The 21,361-nt window shown below is 38.1% G+C and overlaps 2 protein-coding genes across 4 annotated transcripts in view; one reads left to right on the top strand and one right to left on the bottom strand.

Annotated features, from left to right (window-relative positions):
• The window catches only part of LOC140139723 (uncharacterized), a 190,408-nt gene that overhangs the window by 113,716 nt on the left and 55,331 nt on the right, over nt 1-21,361 (bottom strand). For all 3 annotated transcript variants that reach the window (XM_072161428.1, XM_072161429.1, XM_072161427.1), the window contains exons 2-5: nt 20,605-20,690; nt 11,939-12,046; nt 10,684-10,773; nt 310-624 (exon numbers count right to left, since the gene is read on the bottom strand). In XM_072161428.1, the coding sequence (XP_072017529.1) occupies nt 310-379 (70 nt within the window). In that variant the 5' untranslated portion in view covers nt 380-624; nt 10,684-10,773; nt 11,939-12,046; nt 20,605-20,690. The remainder of the gene's footprint in view (nt 1-309; nt 625-10,683; nt 10,774-11,938; nt 12,047-20,604; nt 20,691-21,361) is intronic.
• LOC140139656 (uncharacterized) lies at nt 20,615-21,154 on the top strand. Its single transcript, XM_072161359.1, has one exon. It carries the CDS (start codon nt 20,615-20,617, stop codon nt 21,152-21,154), a length of 540 nt encoding a protein of 179 aa, XP_072017460.1.

The raw sequence follows: 21,361 nt of genomic DNA, 5'->3' as shown, positions 1-21,361 counted from the left end.
GTTTTTCCACCCGCTATTGAGGTTAGTGGCTAGCTTTGTTTGAGCACAGAATAATGGTCAATTTGGCAAATTCATTTTGAGACCCCACTACATTCACAAGGCGTGTACTCAGCCGTGAAAAATGTTGTTGTTTCAAATGGGGTGTCATTGTAAAGGGAGTATTGTAGCTATCCAGTGATATGCAACACGATATGAATATGTCACAAATAATTGGAGATACAGATGCTTGAAAAAACTTTCCAAACTTTCGTTGAGGAGTTTACATTCTGTAGTTTTGTGCCTTAATTGCCAGCAAAGCAATTAACTTACCTTTATTGTAGTTGTGTTTGTCCTCGATAGGTTTTACTATTTTGTCATAGCTATCCCGTGTATGATTCATTAGCTGTTTCCTAAATGTGCTGTAAGCCAACGGTAAATCAGATTTCTTTTTGAGGAAGTCACACAACTTCTTCAGCTGGTCTTTCCCTTGTGCTTCATCTATTGCATCTCTTTCTGATGCATCTATGATATCTTCAAGCTCAAGATCATCCAGTATATCGCTAAGTGGTAGGTTCTCCTCTACAAGACCCTTGCTACCTCAATGAGAATTTTGCGTACTGTAACTTTATCAGACATGATAAGAATCTGTAACGAAATCAAAGAGGCAAACAAAATTAATACTTTGAGGGAAGAAGGTCTAAGGCTGTTTTTGTGTCAGTTCCTGTAGAACTGACACCTTCTAGTACAGGTTTGACGATCACGTGACAAATCAAATCTGTGACGTCAATATTGATATCGATATCAATTTAAGGCTGTTCTAGTTAAATTACATACCCATTGGCATTTTGGCTGTTCCATTTAATTTACATACCGGTACTCAACATTTCCCTATGCACTTTAATAGTCCATGAATTGATCTTGATTTGCATTGTCGTATAGAGTTATTTTTTGTACACAACAGGGATGTTACCATTGTTTAACTAAATGAAGCATACTTTTGCTTTTATCTTTCTTTGTCCTTTATTAATTATAAATTAGGTGATTTAATAATATAATTCTTTGTTTCAGCGACCCTGGGGTAAACAGACAAACAAAAACATGGGTCAAAATCCTTCAATTTCTGTCAAAATTGAACAAAAAGTACCCAAATCCCTACATTTTATATCTCCCTGTGTTATAGACAAATTTTATCGTCACATTTAAAATCATTTAAAATGACTTATAAATTGCCTTATGCTATAATGGGGTCTTTATACATTTGTATTGTGTGAACTTTGTTTTTAAATGCCTTTGGCTTCCAGGTTAGTTTCTCGGAGCTGGTGAGGTGTATTGGGGTGTAACTTGGTAGGGTGGTGGTAAGTGGCTGTTCTAAGACTTGATGCAATTTTTGGCGCAAAATATGCAAATTAGGTAGCTAATTTGCATATTTAACTTAATTTTTTTTTTTTGCCATTTTTTAGAACCGGTGAGGCGTCTAGGGATGTAACTTGTTGTGGTTGTGGTAAGCGGCAGTGTCTCGGAGCTGGTGAGGTTTATTGGGGTGTAACTTGGTAGGGTGGTGGTAAGTGGATGCCCTAAGACTTGATGCAATTTTTGGCATAAATTAGGTAGCTAATTTGCATATTTAACTTAAAAATTGTTTTTGGGTGGTTTTTTTGCCATTTCAAGAACTGATGAGGCGTATAGGGATGTAACTTGATGAGGTTGTGGTAGCGGCAGTCGTAAGATCCGATGCAATTTTTTGTCGCAAGATATGCAAATTAGTCACCACATTTGCCTATTTTTTATTTGTCGAAATGCTTTTGGCCATTTTTCGGAACTGGTGAGGCATATAGAAATGTAATTTGATGGGGTGATGGTAAGAGTAGTCTTAAGATGCAAATCAGCCACCTCATTTCCTTTTTTTCTATTTTTAAAAATGCTTTTTGCCATTTTTCGGAACTGGTAGGGGTATATAGATGTAACTTGGTAGGGTGGTGGTAAAGGGGCAGTCTTAAGATCCCACATGATTTTTATCGCAAAATATTCAAATTAGCCACCTCATTTGCATATTTGTTTATTTTTAAAAAGGCTTTTTGCCATTTTTTGGAACTGGTGAGGCGTATAGAGATTTAACTTAGTTGGATGGTGGTAAGGGGGCAGTCTTAAGATCCCATGTGATTTTTGTCGCAAAATATGCAAATTAGCTACCTCATTTGCATATTTTTTATTTTAAAAATGTTTTTATCTAGAATAGAAGGCTGACGCTGCGCCAAAACACGTATGTAAGTGTATAATTATTTAATGATAAATGAACTACCACTAAATGTTCCTGTCAGTCCTGCAGTGCAAAACTTCTCATGCAATTCCATCTTTAACATTCCATTCAAATAATAATTACATTGTAAATTGGAACTGACACCAATTTTTTTCAGGAATATCTTGTTTTGGCTACCACATAGCATTCCCTTAATTGGTTAAAAGCATTGGCTTCACAAATTGTGAATATGGGTATTTTTTTATCAAAAATCCTGCTGTTATTATGCAGTAATAAAGCTGAATGCAGTAATAGACCTTTTTCCTGCAACGTCATCAGATCCAAGAGACAGCTTGTGTGAAAAGATGGCATTCGGAGTGATCTGCATGCATACGCAAACCAAACGCAAAAGATCTTTGATCTTTTTGTGTGACATGCCACAACCTGCATATGTGACAATCGTGAGATACACTTTACGTTCGTCATGCCAGTGGTGTAGCATCAGAGGGGCATGAGGGCATGTGGCCACCAATCGATTAAAAATTTTAGAAAATTCCATTGGAAAAAAAATTGTCGAAAAATGACTTGTGCCCCCTACCCCCCCAATCAGGCCCGGTGACCCCGTCCCCATATTCAAGCTGATTACTAGTATTAGTCCAAAGAGCAGCCCAAAATACCTCAAAAAGTTTTTGTATTTTACCGCAACTCATTAAGGTTGCACAAATAGCGCATTGATTTAGTGTGCTCTCTTTATGTACATCTAGACCCAATATACTACAGGCTGTCTTGTGAACACAATTTTGATTAATCGTGACATCATGGAAATTAAAAGGTCTATTTAATTAGACTATTATATTTTCCTTGGTCTCAATCACTTTGAACTTGCGTGAGGGGGTGTGTATGTGTGTGTGGGGGGTGAATGGAACGATTAATAGCAATTGGGTGTTCCAATGTACGATTGGCACTAATTGCACGCCATTGTTCAGAGATCCTTCCCGTTTTAGTGATTGCTCCCGTTAACTACGCTAGCGGGGGCACATGCCAAGCCCCAGCATTATGATAGTAAACCTAATTCTTAGAAACTGCAGGGTAAATTGTCAATGTGAATGCTCAAATATCATGATAACATTTTCTTTTACATATTTAGCAACAGGGTTTTTCATATGATGCAATGCAATCATCACATTGTTTTATCTGGGAATTAACAAGATAATAATAGTTCTGACTGACTTTGTCATTGCAAATTAATCAACTTGATATACCTGAGAGGGAATTCCATCTCTCATGAAATAGTTTTGAATGTCAGTTCTTAACCCTAGTCCTACGGAGAGGCACCCAGGGTTTTTCATCCAACATAAAAAGTCAGGTGTGTTTATGCCAAAACGACATACGCTAATTATAGATCCATCCTTTGAGCTTGTTTTAGTCATAAAATTATTACCCCAGCACCTTATTTACCCGGTAAGACCGACCATCAAAAATGACCATAGAGCAGGGGTTGATGACCTCAACCATAGGTTTCTAGAGTAAAATCCATGATTTTTACTTTGCTCTTGTAATATTATTGCGAAAGATATCAACTTTTTATTTGGTAGTTAGGTTGAAATTGTCATTTCCTGCCATTTTATGAGAAAATCTGGTGAAAAGCACATGTTCATAGGAATATTCTCCGACAATCAATTTGCCTATATACTTTAGTTGTACAAAGCCAGAATTGTGTGAGAGCATGCTCATATTATGATGTCATAGCCACAATATGCTGGGAATGTTTGTACTTATTTTGGTGTCACTGGATAGAGTACATTAGTACCACATATTACAGTACAGTATATTACATTTACAATAGAAATATAGGGGGCTTACAATAACCCCTCCCATTCGCAGTCCATGTTATATGGCTAAATATAGGACATGGGTTCAAGTAATACTTAGCATAGAAGGCAAACCTGTTTATTGATATAGTCCTTCAATGGCTTTGCTATCAAATTTATGGTCACAATAAACCTAATTCGTAGAAGTAAAATGCCAATGTGAATGCCCCTGGATGTTATCATTATTGCTTAATTTGTATGGTTACTAGTAATACAGCAGGCAATTACAACTTAATGCTGTTTTGTTGCCTTTTAATTTGACATGCTTATTCTCTTTATGAACACAAAAAGTGTTAAGAGTGGAAAGAAGAACAACTCTTTTTTTGAGTGGTAAATTTAATTTTAGAAGGATTGTGACAGCTATATTGTTCACTCTCAAAAGAGTGGAATATATAATTATTTATGTTATTTATAACATTCAGCTGAAGCCAGGCAAAGCCCAATAGTGCTCAGAGACTACTAAATTCAAGGGATGCCAACCAGACTTTATGGGACAGGGATATGGGAAGAGGTTTGATTTCTGATGCAGGCGGAAAACCGGAGCACTCGGCGGAAAACCTGTGAGGACGAGCATGGATCAGCAACCAAACTCACATGTGGCACATCCATTACCAAATGCAAGTTCATTCTTTTCAGATTAACTTTACTCTAAAAAGAGTTGTGTCTATATTACCCCTTGAAAGAGTGGCTTATTCACTCGTTTACATTTACAGAGAAGAATCTATATAATAATACTGGTAGTCTGTGACTATGTGATTCTGTCTGTGAGTCGTGTCTGTACGCCTATTTTCTCAGAACTGACAGGTAGCAGGGCCCTCAAACGTGGTGGGTATAGGTGCGACTTGATCCGAGCCAGACCAAGTTTGCATTTGTTAGTGGATTACTACCGGGGACCCCATCCCGGAGTCTTCTCTCTTACTCCCTAGGTTGCCATGCCCAGTCTCTCTTATTTTCTCGGAGACTTGGGTGCACGTTCCTCAAACTTGGTGGGTGGGTGCATCTTGACCCTAGACAGAACAAATTTGTATTGGGTAGGGGTCATCTGAGGTCAAATTAGCAAAAACTGTCATATGAGCATGAAACTTGGTTGGTACAGTCATCATTTGAGGCAAATTTTTGGAAGGTCATTTTGGGGTCATTCGGGGTCACCCAGATCATCTGAGGTCAAATGACTAAAAACTGTCGTAAGTGCATGGAACTTGGTGGATACAGTTAGCATTTAGAGTCAAATTTTGGAAGATCATTTTGGGGTCATCTGAGGTCACCCAGAGATCATATGAGGTCAAATTACTAAAAATTGTCGTATGGGCATGAAACTTGGTAGGTACAGTCAACATTTAGAGCCAAATTTTTGGAAGGTCATTTTGGGGTCACCCAGGGGTCATCTGGGGTCAAATTACTAAAAACTGTCGTATGGGCATGAAACTTGCAATCTCAGAAAATATTGTTCGAACACTTTAAAGGCCTTATTGGAAATAGACCCCTTCTACCCCGTACAATGTTGGCATACCAAATATGCTCATCTTCACATATCTTCTCCCAACATTGATTGGTGGGGAAAGGGAGGGATATGCTTAAGATGAACATTGAGAGAACTCTACTATAAATCTTAGTTTCCAGTGACTCATATAACGTGCGCACTATACTAAGATGAACATGGGAATTACAGTGGGTGTTCGAACACATTTTTTCCGGGATTGTCTACAAAATTGCTTAGCAAAATCATCTGATTTTAGTTTTTGGACAATAACTCTGCAGTTACGCCATCGATTTTAATGCAATTTGGCACACATGTTAGACATATAATTTGCTATCATCCCACAAAATATGGAGGAAATCAATGAATATTTTGATAGCGTTCTGTTAGTATAGATTTAACATAGCGTTTTGTACACACAAATACAGGCCTAAATTATTTATGTGCCATGTTTATTGAGCATATGTACATGTGGTATAATTAATTTAGAGAAGGTGTTAATATTTTATATTCAGCTAAAAACAGACATTACTCGTAAATTTAATGTTATGTATTTAAATGTCACAAATTTACCACTGTGTGATAAATCGGAGGGGGGGGGGGGACGAGAGAGAGAGCGAGTGATAGGAATGGAGAGATACGCACAGGCTATGCACATTTATTGTTTTTAAAAACATTACTTGACCAACATTTAAGAAAATCAGCCTAATGTGTGAAATTGTGTTCATTAAACATTTTAAATACACCATGGTTAGGATGGTCAAATGGTGAATCATAACGATTTACACACATAGACAAGCACGCATTTCCAACAATTCACCATATAATAGAAAAGTAAATCCTATTATTCTTTATGTTTTGTGGTCAACCGTGCACAATGTGTGTTTTCAATGGGGAGATGTGCAATGATTTACCTTTACCATGAATAGGCTTTCACACTTTCAGTGTGCACAGTTATACCCACTGAGACAACGCAAATCATGTTTAATGAAATGTGCCAATTTGAGATGGCATAGGCCTAATAATAAAGGTCATTATCTATAATGCTCATAATGATCGGTGTTTGTTTAACTGAAAAACAACATTTTTGAATTGTTTATATTTTCTTTCTTTTTTCGATCAAAAATAATGACAATCATGAAATAAGCCTGAACTTGCACACCAATCATTGACCATGTTAGTTAAAATATTATTGATTGATGTGTCCTATACATTGCGCATGTGTCTTTTAATGTAAAATTGGACTTGAACTTGAAACATATTGAACAGCAAGTGACATTTGCACTTTTTATTCTTCCTTCTTTTTAATGCATTATTTTCCTTTTACTTAATTTTTGTTTTATCTTCCTTTATTTAATTTTGGCATTTTCTTTCCTATTTTGTGTTGGTTTTGTTTCTTTGTTTCTTATATCTTTCATTATTATTTTTTGTGGGGGTCTTTAATGACTTCTTTTTCGTTTTATTTGCTTGAAATCTTTGAAGTTTACTTTTGTGGGGTCAGGAATTACTGGTTTGGAAGGAGAAGTTTGGCAATGCATTGGACATAGGGTGGTAGATGTCGTTGCATTATTTTGCTATCTACTGCAGATAGCATTGACAACTTTGCATCCCACATCCGTGTGATGTTTGATTGACGGTGCCCTTAGTGTTATAGCAAATATAAAAGATGGTCCATGATTGTCCAAAAACATTGTCAACTTTTTAGCTATTCAAATTGCTGTTTTAAACTGTTTGGGGATATGTATCAGGTATTTTACGTCTTATTCGACTTAAATTATTCAAAATTTGATGAAAATATATGTTTAAAGTGACCGATCCCTGAAATATTTGTGGATGTAATGTAATATTATTTATTGCATGTGTTCCCTATTATATATAAACTAACATGTCCAAGTTTCATTTGAATCGCTCTACTGGATCTGAAGTTATGATCCCAAATGTGAAAAAGCAAACACTGATTTTAGAATTCCTCAGACAATCTCAGAAAATATTGTTCTAACACTTTAAAGGCCTTATTGGAAATAGTCCCCCTTCTACCCCCGTACAATGTTGGCATACCCAATATGCTCATCTTCACATATCTTCTCCCAACATTGATTGGTGGGGAAAGGGGAGGGGATATGCTTAAGCTGAACATTGAGAGAACTCTATTATAAATCTTAGTTTCCAGTGACTCATATAGCGTGGGCACTATACTAAGATGAACATGGGAATTACAGTGGGTGTTCGAACACATTTTTCCGGGATTGTCTACAAAATTGCTTAGCAAAATCATCTGATTTTAGTTTTTGGACAATAACTCTGCAGTTACGCCATCGATTTTAATGCAATTTGGCACACATGTTAGACATATAATTTGCTATCATCCCACAAAATATGGAGGAAATCAATGAATATTTTGATAGCGTTCTGTTAGTATAGATTTAACATAGCGTTTTGTACACACAAATACAGGCCTAAATTATTTATGTGCCATGTTTATTGAGCATATGTACATGTGGTATAATTAATTTAGAGAAGGTGTTAATATTTTATATTCAGCTAAAAACAGACATTACTCGTAAATTTAATGTTATGTATTTAAATGTCACAAATTTACCACTGTGTGATAAATCGGAGGGGGGGACGAGAGAGAGAGCGAGTGATAGGAATGGAGAGATACGCACAGGCTATGCACATTTATTGTTTTTAAAAACATTACTTGACCAACATTTAAGAAAATCAGCCTAATGTGTGAAATTGTGTTCATTAAACATTTTAAATACACCATGGTTAGGATGGTCAAATGGTGAATCATAATGATTTACACACATAGACAAGCACGCATTTCCAACGATTCACCATATAATAGAAAAGTAAATCCTATTATTCTTTATGTTTTGTGGTCAACCGTGCACAATGTGTGTTTTCAATGGGGAGATGTGCAATGATTTACCTTTACCATGAATAGGCTTTCACACTTTCAGTGTACACAGTTATACCCACTGAAGAGACAACGCAAATCATGTTTAATGAAATGTGCCAATTTGAGATGGCATAGGCCTAATAATAAAGGTCATTATCCATAATGCTCATAATGATCGGTGTTTGTTTAACTGAAAAACAACATTTTTGAATTGTTTATATTTTCTTTCTTTTTTCGATCAAAAATAATGACAATCATGAAATAAGCCTGAACTTGCACACCAATTATTGACCATGTTAGTTAAAATATTATTGATTGATGTGTCCTATACATTGCGCATGTGTCTTTTAATGTAAAATTGGACTTGAACTTGAAACATATTGAACAGCAAGTGACATTTGCACTTTTTATTCTTCCTTCTTTTTAATGCATTATTTTCCTTTTACTTAATTTTTTGTTTTATCTTCCTTTATTTAATTTTGGCATTTTCTTTCCTATTTTGTGTTGGTTTTGTTTCTTTGTTTCTTATATCTTTCATTATTATTTTTTGTGGGGGGTCTTTAATGACTTCTTTTTCGTTTTATTTGCTTGAAATCTTTGAAGTTTACTTTTGTGGGGTCAGGAATTACTGGTTTGGAAGGAGAAGTTTGGCAATGCATTGGACATAGGGTGGTAGATGTCGTTGCATTATTTTGCTATCTACTGCAGATAGCATTGACAAATTGCATCCCACATCCGTGTGATGTTTGATTGATTTGGTGCCCTTAGTGTTATAGCAAATATAAAAGATGGTCCATGATTGTCCAAAAACATTGTCAACTTTTTAGCTATTCAAATTGCTGTTTTAAACTGTTTGGGGATATGTATCAGGTATTTTACGTCTTATTCGACTTAAATTATTCAAAATTTGATGAAAATATATGTTTAAAGTGACCGATCCCTGAAATATTTGTGGATGTAATGTAATATTATTTATTGCATGTGTTCCCTATTATATATAAACTAACATGTCCAAGTTTCATTTGAATCGCTCTACTGGATCTGCAGTTATGATCCCAAATGTGAAAAAGCAAACACTGATTTTAGAATTCCTCAGACAATCTCAGAAAATATTGTTCGAACACTTTAAAGGCCTTATTGGAAATAGACCCCCTTCTACCCCCGTACAATGTTGGCATACCCAATATGCTCATCTTCACATATCTTCTCCCAACATTGATTGGTGGGGAAAGGGGAGGGGATATGCTTAAGATGAACATTGAGAGAACTCTATTATAAATCTTAGTTTCCAGTGACTCATATAGCGTGCGCACTATACTAAGATGAAAATGGGAATTACAGTGGGTGTTCGAACACATTTTTTCCGGGATTGTGGTAGGTACAGTCAACATTTAGAGCCAAATTTTTGGAAGGTCATTTTGGGGTCACCCAGGGGTCATCTGGGGTCAAATTACTAAAACTGTCGTAGGGGCATGAAACTTGGTGGGTAGTCAACATTCATAGTCACAATTTTGGAAGATCATTTTGAGGTCATCCGTGGTCACCCAGGGGTCATGAGGTCAAATTTATAAAAACTGTCAGATGAGCATGAAACTTGGTGGATACAGTCAACATTCAGAGTCAAATTTTTGGAAGGTCATTTCGGGGTCATCCAGGGGTCAAATTAGTAAAAACTGTCGTATGGACATGAAACTTGGTGGGTACAGTCAACATTTTGACCCAAATTTTTGGAAGGTAATTTTCAGGGTCACCAGGCGTCATCTCAGGTCAAAATAGTAAAAAATGTTGGATGAGCATGAAACTTGGTGGGTAGTCAACATTCAGAGTCTAATTTTTGGAAGGTCATTTTGGGGTCATCCGAGGTCACCCATGGGTCGTCTGAGGTCAAATGACTAAAAACTGTCATATGGGCATGTAACTTGGTGGGTAGTCAACAGTTAGAGCCAAATTTTTAGGCGTTCATTTCGGGTCATCCAGGGGTCAAATTGGTAAAAACTGTCATATGGGCATGAAACTTGATGGGTACAGTCAACATTTAAAGCCAAATTTTTGGAAGGTCATTTCAGGGTCACCAGGGGTCATCTGAGGTCAAATTTGTAAAAACTGTCAGATGGGTATGAAACTTGGTGGGTACAGTCACCATTTAGACCCAAATTTTGGGAAGGGCATTTAGGGGTCACCAGGGGTCATCTGCCTAGTATTATAATGTACTTACTTATGCCAATCAGCTGAACTCCAATGAGCTTTCGCTTTCAACTGCAGGCAATTTGTGCTTTTACTGTGTTGTCTTCCTGCTTCTTGCTTGCTGTTAAATTGTTTGAAAATACAGGTATATTATGTTATAGTGTGTTCACCTAAATAAAGAAATGTACATTTTATACAAGAATCTATCAAATCAACTATATTATGAAATCCTAAATACCTTGGTACTTTATCCTTTTCCTAAAAATATTGTTCAACAGGAAATATAACATTGGAAAAGGTGGTATTTTGTACATTTTTCAGTAATCCTCTTTTGCAGCAAACAAAAAGCAAATTTAAGTCACATAGAGGCGCATGTTGATCATACCTCAGTATGTAAAACGGAGACATTGAATTCTTATGGAATTGTTAACATAGGTCAATTACATAATAAAAGTTAATAATTAAGCATAGTTGAGCTTTCTTACTTGCTGTATTTGAAGAACTTGATATTTAAAACCGTTGGGCCAAATTTCATAAAAATGACCAAAATCATCCTATGCCACTATGTGTTCTGATCGACAAGTCTTCAACATCAAATTTGCTTTTGAAATAAAGTTCAGGCCAATAGTAATCAAATAGTGAATTCAATCACATAGGCTTTTGTTTCCAAAGCTCTTAACTTCCCTTTATTTGAACTTAAAATATTTGAGATGTCGTCAACAACCTGTGCCGCTGGAGCATAATTTGCTTCGTCACTTCAAAAGGGCAATATTCATGGCATTTATTATGTTACTGTAGCCACTCCTCGAACATTTAAGCATAGCAAAAGGCAACCTTATGCCGGCCTGGATTGAGTGGTCGAGTGGTGTAGCCGGTATTTGCCTACCAATTGTTGATTCAGATCTCAGCGATTCCCTTGATTCTTTCTCTTATAAATACATCCAAAAAAGAAAATTTTCACTCCTTTGAGGGTCCATAACTAAAGCACAATTAACTTAAAGCAATAAAATTGATATAAAAGTGTGGAGAAATTTCTCAATTTGTTTGCTTCAAGTCAATTTTGCTAAAAGTTAGAGTAGTAGGGACTTTCTTTTACTGGACGTGTTTACAATTTCTAAGATAGGTAGGTTAAAGTTATAGAGAGCGGAAATACTATATTCAAATACCAAGTATCAAGTTATGATCAGGCTTTAATGCTTCCCTATAATGTGGTTAATAAAGTATGTAGTTGTGCTCCAGGATAACAGGTTGTTGACATAATCTCAAATATGTATTGTGCCACTTACCTGTTCTTTTCAGGTAGTATATTCTCTGAATTCCGATGGGAGAGGGCCTCTACATGGAAAGAGGCCCTCTCCCGACTATTACATATTAGCTTGTATTATGCAGGTCACCTGTTTAGAAATAAAAGGAGAATATTAATCTATAATAGTGTTTTTCTTATCACAAAAATGTAACAGTATATATAGCAAAGTAATATAGTTGCACCGGCTCGTTCTTAAGCATGTTAAGCATGTTGCTCCCCAATCCTTGACACGGCACATTTTAATGTTGAAAAGTACCTGTAAACCAGTATAGTTTGTCTTTGTCTCTTTTCCTTTATTTTGTTTCTTTCCTTTTTCCTCATTTTCACTTTTACCCCCCTTTTAAACTTTTGTGTTATATCCTCTTTTTTTTTTTTAAATAGAACACAAAATATGGGTTGAAAAAATTGATTAGATATATGGAAACAGGTGCTTCATATCTTTTGTAGTACAATTTCTGACTCCAAGTGGCCTCACTCAGGCTACTACTCCCCTAGAAAGTGCATGGCGCCCTTAGGGAACAGAAGGCCTGCATCCGCACCCTATTTATAGCCAACTGCAAATCTATGCTTATTGATCAAAGACCTTCAATATGTCTTTGATTTGATCATAATGATTGCGATCTTGATTTATGAAAGACATGAAATTCATAAAAGACCTATTTAATACAGAGTTGGGTGAAAAACAAAAATCACTTATTTATTTCTTCTTTAACCAAGGACAAGCAATCTGTGAGAATCACTGTTCTCCCTTGATGCCCAATCAGAGTGAAAATGTTATACTACATTTCTCTTACATGTGCTAATTCATGCTCTTAATGCAATCATTGATGTTTCTTAAAGCCTATTTACATGAGGACTTTACCCTTGCCTACATAATAACCATAAATTTTGTTTGGATGGATGACTTGCCCTGGCGATGCAATTTACATGGGGACATTTGTTTCCAGCAATATGATCTGAATCAACTATATCTGGGGCCCCCCTATGTGACCTATAAAACCATAACCAGGTAAATACATAAAAAAGGTGTGCAAAAGCCATCAACATTCCAGAGAACTCTCTAGAGAGTGTAGTACTGTTTTGAAAAAATAGCCCTGGTTCTATTTTGAGGAAACTATGAAAGGTCAGAGGTCCAGGGGTATTGCCTGGCAAAATTACCAATATACACGAGGACTTTCCCTTGCTGGAAATAAATTTCCAGCAATAATGTCCTCGTGTAAACTGTGCATTAAACACCTGATCGAATGTGCATTAGGTTAATCAAAAAAATATGAAGTTGTCAACTATTACTCAACATGTTGAGCTATGTTTGGGTACATGTATATGGCAATGAACCTTTGTCACAAGTATGGAAGAAATCCACCATCGGAGGATCACAACGCAGTGTGGCAAGACTCTGACGTCAGAGGATTCCCACACAGTGTGTAAATTGCCTTTGATAATAATACACTGCATTTAGAACGCTATACACAAAAGTACCATAGCGTGTACAAATATCATAAAACATACATAATACAAAATACATCAGAATAAATATGATTTCAACAGTCTCTTGAAAGAATCAATGGATGGAGCCGATCTGATTGCAATGGGGAGTTCATTCCAGGCTTGGGCAGCAATGATGTGAAATCGCTTTTCACCAAAGGCAGTGATACTTGCTTTGGGAATTGCCAAGCGAGTGGTATCACCCGATGATCTGAGAGGTCAACCAGGAAGATATTGAGTGAAACAGTCAGATAAGTACACTGGAGCGAGATTATGCATAGATTTGTAAACATATAGCAGAAGCTTGAAAGTAATGCAGTTGGAGATGGGGAGCCAGTGTAATTTGACCAGCAGTGAGGCAGCATCAACTCTCTGACCGACAGCAAAGATGGCTCTTGCGGCGGCATTTTGGAGACGCTGAAGAGTGACAAATGTCGGGCAGATAGATGAGTAAAGAGAGCAGATATAGTAGTCAAGCCTTGACATTATTAAGGCTCGTGCAACATGATGACATGTAAGTCGATGAAACTACGGATGCGCCACAGATCTTGATATGAAAATTGATAGTTTGGCGGAGGTGGTTTATGTGATTAGTGAATGTCATTGTCTGGTTATAAAATGCGCCAAGATTGCGGATTACTTGAGATGGTATGATCATGGATGTACCTATGTTGAGAATAAGCGGTGGGAGAAGTTTGAGGCTGTAGACAGAGCCGGCAACAAAGAATTCTGTTTTGGAATCATTCAATTTGGTAGTTGGAGGCCATGCATCCAAGATCGAATTGCATCAATGCATGATGTTAGATTGGCAAGAATTAAATCAAGTTCACCAGGGATACGAGGATCGAAAGACGTATATAACTGGGTGTCATCAGCGTACAAGTGGTAGTGAATACCATATTTGCATGCGATATCACCAACTGGTGTAGTATAGATGGTAAATTTCAAAGGACCGAGTACCGATCCTTGAGGAACTCCAAATTCAACAACAACAGGATCAGATAGATGGCCACCTATATTGACTTGACTTGTCCATCCTTGCAAATAGGAACGGCACCACTGTAATGCCACACCACAAACTCCAAAACGCTTATTGATCGAGGCAGTCTATCAAGATTTCGTGATCGACAGTATCAAATACCGCTCATGTCTAACAGAACCAGTAAAACAACCTTCTTAGAAGCAATCTCAGAAGTAATGTCTTTAGTGACATGATCAGTGCACTCTCCGTGCTATGCATAGCTTTATAAGCTGATTGGAGGGGATCAATGAGTTCATTGGTATTAAAGTGCTCAACAAGTTGAGCAGAAGCACATTTCTCTATGACTTTAGCTAAGTGTGATAGGTTGCTGACTGGTCTGTAATTTTGGAGATTGTCTTTATCAAGAGAACGTTTCTTAATTAGTGGTGAAACAACAGCAGAGTGGGCAGCTTTAGGAAACACACGGATGTTAAGGATGCATTGACAATAGCTGTTAGTGCAGGGAGATGGTATTGTATATGGTCCTTAAGCAGCCATGTTGGTTCAGGGTCAAGTACACACGAGGCATTAGATGACTTAGAGATCACGTACAACACTTCATCCTCCGTTAAAGGATGAAATTGAGCGAATTGGGGACAATTGTCACATGGAACATCATTAGCCGGGTCGCGAATACCTGCATGCAAGTCAAAGTCATCACGAATCTTACGAATCTTTGTGACAAAGAATTTGGAAAATTTATTGCTTAGCACCTTGGGGTCATCATGAGCAGGAAGATGACGCACCTGCTTGTTAAGGAGATGATTCAGAGTGCTGAAAACGGTCTTAATTATTGTCAGCATCTGCAAGTTTGTCAGTGAAATATGATTGTTTTGCTTCTAAGATACACACATTGACTGAACTGTTTATGGTCAAAAACCGATCACGATCTTCATCAGAGCGAGTTTTTTTTTTTTTTTTTTCAGCTCTTCGTCTTTCCCTGCGAGCAGCGTGGCCACTATCATTATACCATGGCATGCGATTTCTTATAAGCGCGGCTGCGAGTAGTAGCTGGGGCAAATTGGTCCACTAGCGTCAACTGTACATGAATTGTACCAGTTGAACAAATCGTCAACATTGTTAACTTCTGGAACAGTTTTCAGTTTGTTAGACAATGTGTGAGAGAATTGTTCGGCATCAATACTCTTGTAATTGCTAACAGTCTGGGTAATTCTTTGCGGCAAAGGTTTCGGCAGATTGATTCTAAAAAGGACATAGTGGTGAACAGTCACAAGCATCTCATGGACATGGAAATCACTCACTAAATCACTCACTAATTCATCATCAGGACATGACAAAACATGGTCTAATATGTGTCCAGATCGGTGGGTTGGTTTGTCAACATGCTGTTGGAGGTTAACAGAGGAGATGATGGAGGCATACTTTTTAACATCCCATTTGTTTTGTTCATCCCACTGTATGTTGAAATCGCCAACAAGCAGTAATTTTCTGGGAGACACAGATATATCATCAACAAAGGAGTCAAATTCAGTTAAAAAGTCAGATGTCTGAAAGCCATTGTCACGAGAAGGAGGAGGTCTGTATATTACAACCAATGTAAGGCGCTTGGTAAAGTCGGTGATGTATACATGTTCAAAATAAGAAGTGTGAATTTCTTGTGGAATCTGGCGCAGTTTAAGGGTGTTTTGAAAACAACGCCGATTCCACCACCACGGGTACCGGAGGGGCGAGGTACGTTGAGGTAAGTATAGCCGGAGGGGTGAGTTCACCAATAATGACTGCATCATAATCATGAAGCCAGGTTTCAGTCATTATAAATACATCAATATCATGTTCTTGAATATAATCAGCAATCTGCGTAGTCTTATTTGCAGCAGATTGGACGTTCCAAAGACAAGCATTGAGACATGTCGGGGGTGGCGTGTACATATTAGGCAGTTGTTTTTTAACTTGTTGTTAAATTAACCCTAAATGCTACTACATACAGGGGTCAGCAAATTTACAACAGCTCTTTTTTACTTGACTCTATTCTTTGTTTATTACTATTATTAAAGAGACATTCAGAGATGCATCAATTCCAAACTACACTAGAGGCTGTATCAAAATGATTGGTACCCATCAGCTTTGAGCTTTGTTGTCTAATAAAAAACCTTCTTTTTCCACAGTCATTCAACATTAGATCCTCTTGAAATGACTTTTAATTTACTCATTTGACTTTCAAACCTCATACACAAAGCAATCAAGAAACAGACAGGAGAACGATCAGAAGAATTGGTGGACGATTAACACAAAGGCGTTACCTTCATGCCATATATCAAAGGTGTATCAGACAAAATCTGTCGGTTTCTAAACCGTGCAGGGGTCAAAACATTCTACTCTAGGTTGGCCAAATTAAGAGACATCCTAAGCCACCCAAAAGATACTCTGCCCAAGGATCGTGCACCATGTGTGTACTCTATACCTTGCAGTTGTGGTGAGCAATACATAGGCCAAACCAAACGACCACTTAAGGTCAGAATATCTGAACACCGAAGAGCCACAAGACAAAAGAAAGAAGAAGGCTCGGCATTAGCTGAACATGCTTGCAAAGAAGGTCATGAACCTCTGTGGGACGAAACAACAAAACTGGCACAAGTTTCTCACTTGGGGATGAGGTTGACCCGTGAAGCGTTGGAAATCAGAGTTAATGAAACTTCTACTATCAATAGAAATGACGGCAAAGACATCAGTCGTATGTGGCGTTCTCTATTTTCAAACAACCAATCACAGAGCCGCTAATCTTTATCACATCGTATGTGGCGCTCTCTATTTTCAAACAACCAATCACAGAGCCGCTAATCTGTACCACATCCGCAATTAAGTGATATAAACGCTCACCGTGCATACAATCAATCAATCAGTCCATGAGTGGCCAAACGGTTCCTGGTAAGCCGTATACTTTACAGTATATGCAGTCTACTAGTTCTCTGTTGACAAGGGGCAGTCTTCATTGAACAGCTCTTTCTCAGAGCTAACAAACCTTTAATTTAGCAGATAGGCGAGGTCTGCTTGTTTCTGTTGACAAGGGGCAGTCTTCAGCAAACGGCTCTTTTCAGAGCCACCAAAACTTAAAAATCAGCAGATAGGTGAGATCTGCTTGTTTCTGTAGACGAAAAGGGGCAGTCTTCAGCAAACAGCTGTTTTCAGAGCCACCGAAACCTTTATATTAGCAGATAGGCGAGATCTGCTTGTTCTCTGTTGACAAGGGGCAGTCTTCAGTGAACGACTCTTTTCAGAGTCATCAGTAGACAAGGGCGGTCTACATGTCTCAATCTTAGGTACTTTGTCCTGAAGAAGTCAGAGCTACTCCTGACGAAAGCTTGACAGTTCTAAACTTGTCCAACGGCGAACCCGCTAAAACCCACTAATTGTTTAATTTACTGTTTCATGACATGAATCTAAACAAGGCGGTTCTCGAACCACAAGTCTCGCCTGCTTTCGCAACTGCCTACTTTTGCGATTACTTTTGGTAGAAATAAATAAACCTGCAACCCATGGTGACCCCGAAATGACTTTCCAAACATTTGGCTCTAAATGTTGACTGTCAGAACGGTAAACTGCATATCCGTCTTTACACGCTTTTCAATGGGAAATGCTGCTTGGATGATGTCACGAGAGGTTAGCATTTATTCTGTATTGAAAAGCGTGTAAAGACGGATATGCAGTTGACCGGCCTCCTGTATCCACAAAGTTTCATGCCCATATGATAGTTTTTAGTAATTTGACCTCAGATGACTCCTGGATGACCTCGGAAGACCCCAAAATAACCTTCCAAACATTTGGCTCTAAATGTTGACTGTACCCACCAAGTTTCATGCCCATATGACAGTTTTTAGCAATTTGACCTCAGATGACTCCTGGGTGACCACGGGTGACCTTGAAATGACCTTCAAAAACTTTGGCTCTAAATGTTGACTGTACCAACCAAATTTCATGCCCATACAACAGTTTTAGTAATTTGACCTCAGATGACCCCTGGGTGACCTTGGATGACCCCAAAATGACCTTCCAAAAATATGGCTCCAACTCTTGACTGTACCCACAAAGTTTCATTCCCATATGACAGATTTTAGTCATTTGACCTCAGATGACCCCTGGGTGACCTTGGATGACCTTCCAAAAATTTGACTCAAAATGTTGGCTATACCCACCAAGTTTCATGCCCATACGACAATTGTTAGTCATTTTACCTCAGATGACCCCTAAGTGACCCCAAAATGACCTTCCAAAAATTTGACTCTATATGTTGACTGTACCACCAAGTGTCATTCCCATATGACAGTTTTTAGTAATTTGACCTCAGATGACCCTGGGTGACCCCGGATGACCCCAAAATGACCTTCCAAAACTTTGGCTCTACATGTTGACTGTACCCACCAAGTTTCATGCCCATACAACAGTTTTAGTCATTTGACCTCAGATGACCCCTGGGTGACCATGGATGACCCCAAAATGACCTTCCGAAAATTTGGCTCTAAATGTTGATGGTACCCACCAAATGTCATGCCCATACGACAGTTTTCAGTAATTTGACCTCAAATGACCCCTGGGTGACCCGATGACCCCAAATGACCTCAAAATCTAATCAGGTCGAGAACCTCTGGTCGCGCTTCTCCCCACCAAGTTATGTCACTGTACCCCATACGGATCTCCAGATAATTTGTTTACAGGGTATTTTGCTTGTTTACTTCTGCCTTACCCTCTTCCTCCTGCCCCCGTACTGCCCATCCTGCCCTACCGCACTTTCCCCCATCACTGAGCAGCTCGACACACTTGCCCCTATCACTGTTCAAAATTGCAGCTCGATACATCAAAGCATGGCGAAATACATAGCCTGCTGGCAACTTAATCCAAATTTCAATAAAACATTTGACCTCAATGACCTATGGTGACCTTGAAATGACCTTGAAATTATGTGACACAACACCATAACATTTAGACCTTCATACTTTCCAAGTTTCCTTGCAATAGGATCTGAACTGTTCATCTGAGAGCATTTAATCAAAACTTTAAACAAATTGTCACATACACACACACCCCCCACCCCTGTGTGTGTTTGTCGCCAACCAAGGACATTGTGTTTTGCTATCTAACCAAGGACGTGTGTATGATGTTTTCATCGCATAACCGTGGACTAAAATGGCGGATTTATTTTGTGTATAATACGAAACGGAATTTTAGCCATCGCCTGCAGACAGTAGTTTTTACACGTGTGGTCCTCGGTTTCAGGCAAATAGCGTTATAAAGCATTTAGCATGCATTTGAGGTCTTTTGCAGCAGTTTGAGATTGCGGACTGTCCTCGGTTGGAAGTAAGTCCGCAGTTTAGGGCGAAAAATCTTGTGTGTGTCCTCGTTTGCCCGTAAACTTCGCACGCACACACACACCCCACACCCCGCCCCACACGGAAAAGTGATTATAAAGTCTCCTGCCTTATCAGGCGAAACAAAAAAGTAGCTATTATGATGTGTTTTGATAGGTCGGTCTTGTCCATACTCACTGGATATTCATGGGTACCAATCATTTTTATACACCCTGTATTCCCCACACGTGTCCTGTTTTGGCAGTTTTAGAATATTTACTAAGGTCCCCTAAAGTCTATGTTTGGCCTCACTTGACCGACCCAAAAATTTTGCAAATCAACTGCCTTTTTGTTTTCCTTGGATCAATTTAATTTCATAGTGAAAATGATCGGTCTGTGTATTATTTCATCCTTAAATCTTTTCAATTTTTCATTTTTCAAGTCTAGTGCATGTCTGACATTGTCTGGTACAACTTGATGACAAGCTTCTGTTTAGTACTGATATTTAATTTGTTCTTTTGGTGGTTGTCTTTAAAAAAAAAGATAAAAAAAGGTCATTGACAGACCAGCCATTTCTTTTTCAAACCAAGTAAGGCCATACATACACTTTGTATTTTTGGCCTAATATAGTAACATGCCCCTAGAAAGAATAAGCTGAACACTAAGAGACCTTTTTTAATTCTTCTATACCTGGGTGCAAGAAATATCTGTGCAAATCCAACAGAAACATGATCTCAAAAACGGACATAACATTTCAGTTATCTTCATATTTTGTCAATATTTCTAAAAAGAAAAATGGTTTTAGGGTATCCAATGAATAAACCAAATCTGATAACTTACCCCATTTCACATGGACAAGGACCTGAAAACACTTGTGGTATGTCTGTTCTGGCTCTGTGTTGGTTCACGTCCCTTTCCTTTCCACTCTGAATTAAAACAAAATCAAAGGAAACTTCATAATTTTATTGACTTGACTTGGAGTAAAAACATCCTGAAGAAGGCTAGAGACTGGACCTTCCTGATGGATGAAGAGCACAAGCCAATAGTGTTCCCTCCAGAAATAGCAGAAACTGCCAAGCAGCCTGATATTACGATCTATTCAGCCACCACCAAGCATGCAATCATCATAGAATTGACAGTACCATCGGAGGATAACCTAGCCAATGCGTGCGCCAGGAAAAAGTGTAAATATGAAGACCTGGTAGCCGAATGTGAAAACAGAGGATGGACTGTGTTTTACTTCCCAGTAGAAATGGGAAGCAGAGACTTCTATAACACATCACTAAACCAAGTGTTTAGCTGCCTTTGGAGTCCCAAAGGGGAAAAGAAAACCAATCCAAGACACTGCTTCCAAAACAGCTCTGAGAGCCAGCTACATTTTATTTATTGATTGATTTATTTATTACATTTGGCAAAAAGCACAGGCAATACCCAATAGTGCTCAAAGAGCACTAAATTAAAGGGAAGCCCTACATACAAAGTGAACAAAAATTAACTGAGAAGCAAAAACAAGATAAAAAAGACAACTATTGGAGGGCTTTAACTGCAGCCTTGAAAGCAGACAAGGTGGGACAACAGACAACATTTTCTGGTAGCT

This window comes from Amphiura filiformis, chromosome 18 (assembly GCF_039555335.1).
Source record: "Amphiura filiformis chromosome 18, Afil_fr2py, whole genome shotgun sequence".
Taxonomy (NCBI): Eukaryota; Metazoa; Echinodermata; class Ophiuroidea; order Amphilepidida; family Amphiuridae; genus Amphiura; species Amphiura filiformis.
This window is presented reverse-complemented; position numbering and strand designations above follow the sequence as displayed.

Bases quoted from the DNA above. Each gene is read 5' to 3' on its own strand.
- LOC140139656 (XM_072161359.1), top strand. From the start codon at position 20,615: ATGGACAAGGACCTGAAAACACTTGTGGTATGTCTGTTCTGGCTCTGT.